This window comes from Aedes aegypti, chromosome 2 (assembly GCF_002204515.2).
Source record: "Aedes aegypti strain LVP_AGWG chromosome 2, AaegL5.0 Primary Assembly, whole genome shotgun sequence".
Taxonomy (NCBI): Eukaryota; Metazoa; Arthropoda; class Insecta; order Diptera; family Culicidae; genus Aedes; species Aedes aegypti.
The window spans coordinates 26022728-26032312 of NC_035108.1; the positions used below are offsets into that span (position 1 = coordinate 26022728).

At 36.5% G+C, this 9585-nt stretch overlaps 1 protein-coding gene across 1 annotated transcript; it reads right to left on the reverse strand.

The window, feature by feature from the left end:
• Positions 1-1216: 1216 nt before the first annotated feature.
• On the reverse strand, positions 1217-9151 carry LOC110675398. The gene is made up of 4 exons (XM_021840324.1): positions 8870-9151; positions 8388-8796; positions 8168-8311; positions 1217-1748 (listed from the first exon to the last, which is right to left on the reverse strand). The coding sequence occupies exons 1-4, from the start codon at positions 9036-9038 to the stop codon at positions 1412-1414; spliced, it is 1059 nt and encodes a 352-aa protein (XP_021696016.1). The 5' UTR covers positions 9039-9151; the 3' UTR covers positions 1217-1411.
• Between the last annotated feature and the right edge of the window lie 434 nt (positions 9152-9585).

Genomic DNA, 9585 nt, shown 5'->3' on the forward strand with positions numbered 1-9585 from the left:
CTATTCCATGATGTGAGTAGGGTTATAAAATTTTCACGATTTCTGTTCAATGTACAATTTTTAACGAAAGACTCGAATTTGTTTTTATTCTGGTGTTTGAAAGGGTTGATTAAATATTGGCAAAAATGGCCAGAAATGGAACATGCTAAAAACGGAGCATGCCAAAAACGGAATCTCAATGTATTTTAATAAATCACCACAAGAAAAAGACAATTCTGTTTAATCCTAATAGTTCGCTTATCTTGTGACAAATATGTCTATTTCGTCTGTGACTTACAAATAGACAAGATCAATTTCAGATTATTTGTAGGTATTTATCTCACTAACACAATACTTACATTCCCCCCAAGACGATCATGAAGATGGACAGGTATACTCGGTCTCTACAAACTCAGAAATTTTTATCGAACTTTCGATAAAAAATTTGCATTGTTCGGAATCAAACAAACCATCAAGTTAGCAGTAGTCAAAAAGTATTAACCGTAAAAGACTACTTTTCAAATATTAACATATTTTCTTAAAATAATTATACAATTGGGCCTTGAAGTTTAATCGAAAGTCAAACTAACAGTCCTGCCTTTCTCCGCTGAGCGTAAGAACGTGGTCGGCGCCGTGATCGAGCAAATAATGCAATGAGTTTCCGAAAGCAGTGTATTCATAATGGGTTGTTTAAATCTCACTTGATTCTCTGTACAAAATCGCAAGCTCTGATCAATTACGGAGTGCGGTCTATAATGACCATGCTCAGCTAATCAATATTAGAGAGAATTGTTCACAATCACGTTGTATTTTTGGCTTGTATAATATAATTATTGCAAATTATGGGAAACTCCTCACTTTTATGGAGATTATGGGATCTCACTTTTGAAGCTTTAAAACATTTTCTACTAGCGAATGGACCAAACTTCAACCAGTCAACTAAGAAGTATGGAAAAACTTTACAGTTTTATGATTCATGCACAAATTTGAATTCCTATTCAAATTACTTAAACGTCTTGAAGAGATGCGTAATAAAAGTTCGATATCATACTTACAAATTTTAAACGCAAAATCAAAGTTTGGATTCAGCACATCTAAATGTGCAAAACTATGCGTTTTGCACTCTACTCGAACGACACGTTGCGACCAGAAAATCCACCACACTAGTAAAGCTAAAGCACCTAACCGTGCATCCATCCTGAGCTATCCAGATCGGATCACAAATAAACTAAGGCAATAATCATACAATCATTTTATTCAAGTCGAATCGACCTACCTTAACACTAGTGAGGAACAACACGCAACGAGTTTTCAATAAATAGACTTTACCTTATTAAAATAAATAATTTAAATAGACATCCATTCATTATGTACACGCTCTGGCGCACTCATTGTCGCACCGCACACGGAACAACGCACTTATTCAAACGATCTAATTCATCTGCCTCGCCGAAGAAAGCAGTGGAATGAACAGCCTCTGCAGCGGGTTCGCCCTCACCGGTTTCCAGTCGTTCTTCTGGCTCGTATCGAAGCTGCGCTCGGTGCTGTTGTCTTCCTCCGGTGTCTCGGCACCACTTCCGATGTCGTTGGTCAGCTCGTCTTCCTCCGCTGGGAGCTCCGTAGTGGTCGTGGTAGTGGTCGGCCGTCGTCGGCGATGTGCGTTGGGACTTCTCTTCGGAACGCCACATTGGGCGTAGATGCGGCCGCAGTCCTGGTAGGACTTGGCCTTCTCGTCGCTGTCGTCCCGGTAGTTGTGGAATATGTCGCGTCTGGGGGGTGAAAAGACGGGGAAATGTGATTATACGATAGTGAGACAATAATAGTACAGTGAATTCTCCCTTATTTTAAATTGAAGGAGTTAGAAAGGATAGTCTTCTACCTTCTGACGTTAATCAATGCTTTTCTTCTTCGATCAAACTTCACATGCCATTTTCGTCATTTTAAGTAGCTGTGAGAAGCAGTTCCGCCCAATGAACGTATTTCTGACAAACATAACAGCAATTTCGGGGAACTTCAACAATTCCGACAGTAATCAAAAGTAGATGAAAAAACCGAATTTAGTACTATACCATTTAATTCCACTAGACTTTGTATCCTTTGAAAGATACGCGTTTTCGACTACTAGACTCGAGTAAATTGCTTGGAAAATACGAACTTGGATTTATGTAAAAAAAATAGCCAGTTTCAAAGGAGAACAATAAAATGCATTTGGAGTTATCGTTTCTGTTAAAAAGATTTCTTCTTGGATCCAACATGAGTTTCAATAGATCCAGAATTTTTCCATGAACCAGACATAGGCAATGTCTAACGCATACCTAATTTCGAAGACATTCTTAGAAGGTATTGGGTTGGCTAATAAACTTTGTCTTTTTGTGGAAGTTTAGATACACAGAGCAGAAATTTGTTTATATAATTCTTAAATATCTGCACTTCCCATCAATTCTAGAGGACGGAAGAATATTTCAATAAAAACAATAAAAATTTAAAGTCCTAAACTCTTGAAATTCAAACCGTTTTGATCTCATATTAGGAAGCCGGTTCCTATTCTTGGCACTTTTGATTCACTTCGGCAGTGGGTTTTTTTTGTAAGCTACTGAGCTCATATTTGGCCACAATATGCGCCGTATTAAAGTGCTTCTTATTGCCAAGTTTCAGACAATTCGGCCGAGAAAAAACCCCCATGCCAAAGTGAATCATGGAAGTGCTCAAGTAGGTCTGCACCCCATTTTATAAATTTTGATCAAGGTAATTCATAACTAAGATAGGGAGACTTACGGCTTCGACACTGTTCGACTATTATCGGGAACTTAATTTCAAACGCCAAATTTTTCTATCAAAACACACCAATGAAAACATTCAGATGATTCTTTGTTCGTTCAGCTTCCCGATGAGGAAATTTCCGAAACAGAACACTCAATTTTGCCAGAGATGTCATAAATTCAAACTAACACGCCTATAAATGTGACTGATTTGGAACTGCCGAACATATTCGCCTGCAGCTCTTATGGGAAATCTGCCGAAGAGAATGAGGCTGCCGACAATAGTCACAAAGACAAGAAATGTTCGAAGCGTTGTAAAAATGTTTCCAAAAAGATTTTAACAAGTCTGTCGATGTGAATCTATAGAGGATTGAGCAGTGCATAAATGTAAATGATGTCCGAGAAAATTACAAAAGAAGCGTGGCATCAGCTTAGACTGCCGAGAATACGTAAGTTCTACAAATGATGATGAAGTCCTACAAATTTATCCTTATTGTACGAAAAAAAAAAACAATAATGAAAGTATCAATTTGCAGGATCATTTTGTCATCCTTTTTTTTATTGAGCATTCGGGAAAAATCCAGGACTTGAAAAAATTATTTTGAATGGACACCCTGTTAGTAGGTTCTAGAAAAGATCATTGGCTAATTTCGCTTGAAATTCTTAACAGATTCGTAGAGTTTGGCAAAAAACCGAGTAAAAAATGTTGGGCATATTTCTTGGGAGACTTACTGATATCCCGGACAGATTCATTAAGAGTTTCGTTTGGCGGATTTCTTGGGTTAATGATAATACTGATTCTTGGTGAACCCTTATCTAGATTACTAGTTGGACTAGTCCTAGATCTATGACAAAGTTCTTATGAGACACATGACAATATTTTGTATGGATTTCTGCATATTTACAGCGAATTATTCCAATCATACCCAATAAATTTCTTATGGGATTTTACATGAATTCAAGGCAAGCTCTTTGATGGATAAATAAATAGCGATATCCATTAGGTATTCTTGGTTAGATTTGTGTTAAGTTCTTTGCGAGATTCTTGGCCAAATCTTTAATAGAATAGTTGGGAGATGCAATTTTTGGATCTAAATATGTCAAAAGTTTTAATCAGCTTCATAGGAGAACGATAAATTTATTTGGAGATATATTTTCTGTTATAAACAACTTTCCTTGGATTCAACATGACTTTCACAAATCAAGAATTTCCCAAGGAACCAGTTATGCGCTATATCTAACGCATAATTCCGAAAATATTCTTAGAAGCTAATGGACAGACCCTTTTGTGGAAATATAGTCCAAATTTACACACCAAAAAAATCTTAGATTCACACTTCACGTAATGCTAGCTTCAATCATGTAAAGCTATTTGTAATGTATTATTGAATGATAAATCCTAGAAACACAGCTATTATATCCAACATTGCTAGCAATATCCTAAAAATTGTGCGCTACACGTCTTCTCTCAACGAATGTTGCAAGCGAAACTACTCGGTTTACATGAATTTACGCTGAATAGTCCATCATAAATAATGAACATGGAATGACCAATCAATCCATCCAAGTGCATTATCAGGGTGTCTACTACCTCGAAAAACCTGGAAAACCTAGAATTCTCAGGGAATTAATTTTGAAACAGTAATTCATGGTTGAATATATTCACAATTAACTATTTCGAAACTATTTTTACTCACTTTATTTAATATAAAAAATTTCGGCTGCGCTGCCTAAAAATGCTACTTGAACGATTCAGTTCATTAATAAACTTGAATGTTTTTCGTGAGATGCTTTCAAATAATTCACCATATATTTATTATAAAGTACTAAAATCATCGATTATTCGTAGTTCTGGAAAAAAAATGTCTGTTGCAGGTTATGAATCTGCTTGATTAAAATTTTAAAGGTATCAGTAATATTACGTAGCTTAACAAAGACAACATTTTTGCTTGTCTCAAAGATAAAATCATGTGCCTAGTAAATTTGGGGTTGGTGAATTTGAAGCTGATTTCGAAAATGTTCCAGCACATTACAATTTTGAGCTACGGGTCCTCAAAGTAGTATAAAATGCTGTTTTTTTTTATTGTGGAAAGCTAAACTATAATTGGTATATAGTGATTTAACCCACCAATAATCATCAGAATAGGATTATGTAGGATTCAATTTGGTTTGCATGCACGAATAAATGTTGAATAAATCGATTTTTTCAACATGTCGCCAACGTCACACAAAATTGTTCGTTCCTATTATATGGCAAGATACTATACTTTTCTAATACATCAACAAATAATCTTTGAGCTTTGAAAGTATTATGAAATTTGTAAAAAAGTATTCTTCAACACATTAAATTTGAATTATGTAGTAAACTAAGCAAATAAATCTTCATATAAGCTGGTTCTTGCATGTAAGTTAAACAATCATTTCAACACCCAATATCTCAAAAACTAGAAAATATTTTTAAAAACGGCCATGTATTATGCTTTAAACAAAGATATTAGATATTTTACCAAGGAACCTCACAATGATTTCTACGCTTTTTCATGTTAATTCCTTTAGAATTCATCCATGGTTACTTCCAGGAATCGTTCCAACAGTTCGAGGAAATCTATTACGAAGGAAGGATTTCCCAATAAACTCGATCGTCGATTCTTCATAATGATCCTATAGATTTGTTTCTAGGAGTTTCTTCAGCATTTCATCCAAACGTTTTCCAATGAATTTCTCGAATAAAATACCCCTGGAATCTCATAAAGTTTATTCATCAAGACTCTTGATTCAAGAGTTATGTACTTTAAACCTTACACAAGCTTCAACAGAGTTTACTTTAGGTTTTGTTCTAAAATATTACTCGTCCATGTTTTCATCAATGATTTATTTAATAATTTCTGATTTTTTTCTTTATGAAATCTCTTTAGAGATATTCTTTTAAAATTGCCTGAAAAAAATATTCGAAGACTTACTTGGGAAATATCTCAAAGAATTACTGGAGTAATTTCTTAAGAAATCTTAAAAGGATACTCTAGGGTACATCCAGAAAGTATCCATTGAGCAATGTCAAGTTGAAATGTTAAAGACATCCAGAAAAACAATGTTGGATTCTAAGAAAGACTCAGAAGTGCTTTCTGAAGAAGTTACTGTTTTTTTTTAGATGTTCAAAACGGGTATTTTTGAGAGTGCCCAAAAGGATGCGATGGAAGAATCGTTGCATAAAAGTCTGGAGGACTTAAGACTTTGCTGTAGAATCTTTGTATGAATTCCTAATGAAATCTCTGAGGTCCTTTCTGTTGTTCGAAAAATCCTTTTTTTTAAGTTTTTTAAAATGAAATTGTAGGGGGGGATTCCTTGGGAAATAATCACTAAAGAAACAGGCATTGCATTTCATCCCATCTTTCGATCTTCTGAGCATGATATGGATCAAATTGTGAGAGATTATCTTAGAGCTCTATGATCGATTTTTTGTCAATATCTTATGCTCAGATGAGTCATCTTGAACTCAGCAATTCACGCATTTGATTTACTTGATGAAAATCCACACATTTGACAATTAATTGGTAGTGAATGACAAACTGGCAAATGTTCAACTAAACTGATGAGTTCCAAACTCATCAATCACAATAAGGGTTTGTGAACTATACTTTTCAAAATTCGATCTCGTGCTTATTTTTATTAATCTTTTTAGGGTTTGCTGCATTTCTCTTTCATCTGTGCTGGGATGTCGGAAACAAAAATAAAATGAAAATTATGGAAAGTGATACAATTGTTTGAATCACTAAAAATAGTTTTAGTTTGTGATAAGAGACTTGTGAGTTTTTATCGATTAATAATGTACCTATAGCTATCTCCATGTCGGTTAGGGCCCTTCCTCAGCTTTACGGTATAAGTTGTTCCGGGAAGAAAGAGTCTGAGGTCAAGGACATTATGTGTATTCTGTACACCACTTGAGCAAATCAGCGAGAATCGCTCACCTAGGCACATGGGCTGGTTTTAGTGGGTCATTGGTGGTGCGGCATCCCCACACTCCCTGAGTTACTTTCTCAGGTGTCTGATTGCAGATTTCCCCCTTGTTAAAAAAATCCATTGAATAACCGTGGTAAATGGGATTTCCATCAATTATTTCGAAAATGATTCCTTGCGGCAACAATAATTATGCGTTCATTCCAAATTTCAATGTAACGAAAATTATGATAATTAGCCATTTAGCTCAAATGACGTAAATGACGCGTCACTGTATGCCAAATTATAATGAGTTTTATTCTTGAAAATACACTGTATACGTATACTGTTATTTTACTAGAAAAATAATACAATACATAATATGACATTGCGGTAGTGGAAAGAACTTGTGTTGCCCAAACTATGAACCTATGAACCATAGAAATTGCAGATTTCATTGCTTTTAAGTTCTAAGGCAGATCACAATTATTCAGTATTTCATTTTTTTGTCACTCTCGATTTCCGAGATGCTCTTCAATCACTCGCTGTCAATTCTATAAAGAAAGGTAATATAAAAAATAAAACATAATAGGAATAATTAGTAAAAAAGATAAGTTGAGCCTATCCACCAAACAGCTGTCAAGATTATCTCTTGATGCTCAAGATCGAGAGATGATATCATTTCAGAGCGCTCTTAGATTGCAGATAATATCTTTCCTTTATCCGAAGATAATCTTGCTAATCAGATGAGATTGAAATGCCTGTAAAGAAATCTTTGTTTTTTGTTCAAGTGTTTTGAAGCCATTTAAGACCTACTGTTAGAAATGAATTCAAATTCATTCAAAATTAATAATTCGATAATCATTAGTATTGAGGAGTTTTTCTTGAGCCTGGACTTATTTCTTAAGACCTGGAAAAAACCTGGAAATATCAGGGAATTTCATTTCAGTAAACGAGTCGACACTCTGATTATTTTTGACAGAATGTTCTGCGTAGAATCATGTAAACCGAACATTCTCGTTTGCAATTTCGCCTTCAAGATGCAAGAAAACATGCAATATTGGCGAATATTGAATGCAAGATTGTGAAATGTTTCAGTTTCACTCAAGATTGCAAGCATTCCTAAAAGCAATGAGGCAGTTTACATTATTTATCGCTGAATATTCAGTTGTTATTCATTTTACTTTACAATCATTAAAGTTTACGTGCCATGTAAATTTCAGATTTTTTTTGCTGTGTATGTATATTTGGTAAATATATTGAACAATTTGTATGATCTGCCATATTTTTATATTCCACTAGTCCCGGGGTACCTTACTCAATTTCTGAAGTAGAGCGGACGCATCGGATGCACCACTTGCAAAGTAGGTTCCTCACATAGACTCGGAGATTAATTAAACTGGCGAGAGACATTTTCTAATTCTTCACCGGACAGTATAGAGACGTGAAAAATATTCGAAAGGTTCGCATCTTGCTAGCGCATTGCAGTCACTTACCCCATTGCCCGGGTGGCAAACAGTATGAACGGATTGCTGCGAGCGTGGAAATCAAACTCGCAGACGAATCGCTTCCGGCACGTTCTCGAAATCACTCCGAGAAAACGGAACGCCATATCGGTGAGCTGATCGGTCCAGTACATCCTGTTGTAGGGACGGTAAAAAGATTGCATTTACTAACAATACTTCTATCACATAACACTCGGATCGGAAAACTCACTCATTTTCCAGCAGTTCTTCATCATCCGGTACGGCGGCCTCACGCTTTCCGCGACGGTTTGGCGGAAGATACGCATTGGATGGACCCGAGGAAGATGACGATGAACTGGAGATGCTTGGAGGGAGATACGAGCTGGAAATGCTACTTCCCGGATACGAGGAGTATGGCGAGAAGCTAATCGGTTCCGGTCCGGGATAGCTGGAGATTATGTCTGGTCCAGTGCCATGATAATCGGTAATCCCTTCACCGAAGAACGACGGCCCGTCAGATACGATTGAATGCCCACAGAAGCCACCGGGCCAGATTTTGTGCCCAAAGAAGTAAATTCCAGCTAAAAAAAGACCCACCAGAACAATCTTGGTTTTCACCAGCACCACTGTGGACAGCACATTCGACAGCATTGGAGCCACTGAAACGGATCAAAAAGACCGGATGGAAATTTCACTCATCGATTTTCTTCTTAGGATTCTAAAAAGTCTCACATGCTTTGATCAGAAATTTGTAGAAACGTCTGCGGCCACGACCCTCTTCCACATCCGTCGTCGAAGTCTGATCACTTTTCGCCACATTCTCATCCTGCACTTCTTCGGCGATCACCGTCAACGCACTCAGCACTAGCACCAGTGCGATCCTTTTCCAAACGGGAATCATTTTTCACTACTACCCCTGACTGTAACTGGCTCACTTCCTTGTCACACCGAAACACTAAAGCAAAGCACCACTTTCGGATTATGCACTAAACACGGCACTGATTGGGAGCTTTCGCTGGGTATATGGTTTTATACATTGGATGGACTCCTTTCTAACAGGTTCGGCCGAGGAAGGAGAGGTGCTAATTTGTAGTGATAACGAGCGTTTTGGTCGAGCCGCATACCGCGAGTACCGCCGTGACCATGACGCTTTTTTTGTTAATGCTATTGTCGGCCGATGATGATGCGGAATTGCGGGATTTAAATCGTTTGCCATCGTCTTCACTGGTCTGAACTAGACTCGATTACATGATTAAAATAGCTGGAACATCATTTGGATACTTTTGGAATATTCAAGATCATTTAAAGTACTCGGAAATTATGATCTTCAAAATGTTGTATCGTAACTTCTATTTACTTTATATTTTTACTTTTAATTTTATATGCATGTGGTTCATATTGGTTCGTATACCATTGTATTTCGTAATAATGCGAGTGTTTACTATTAG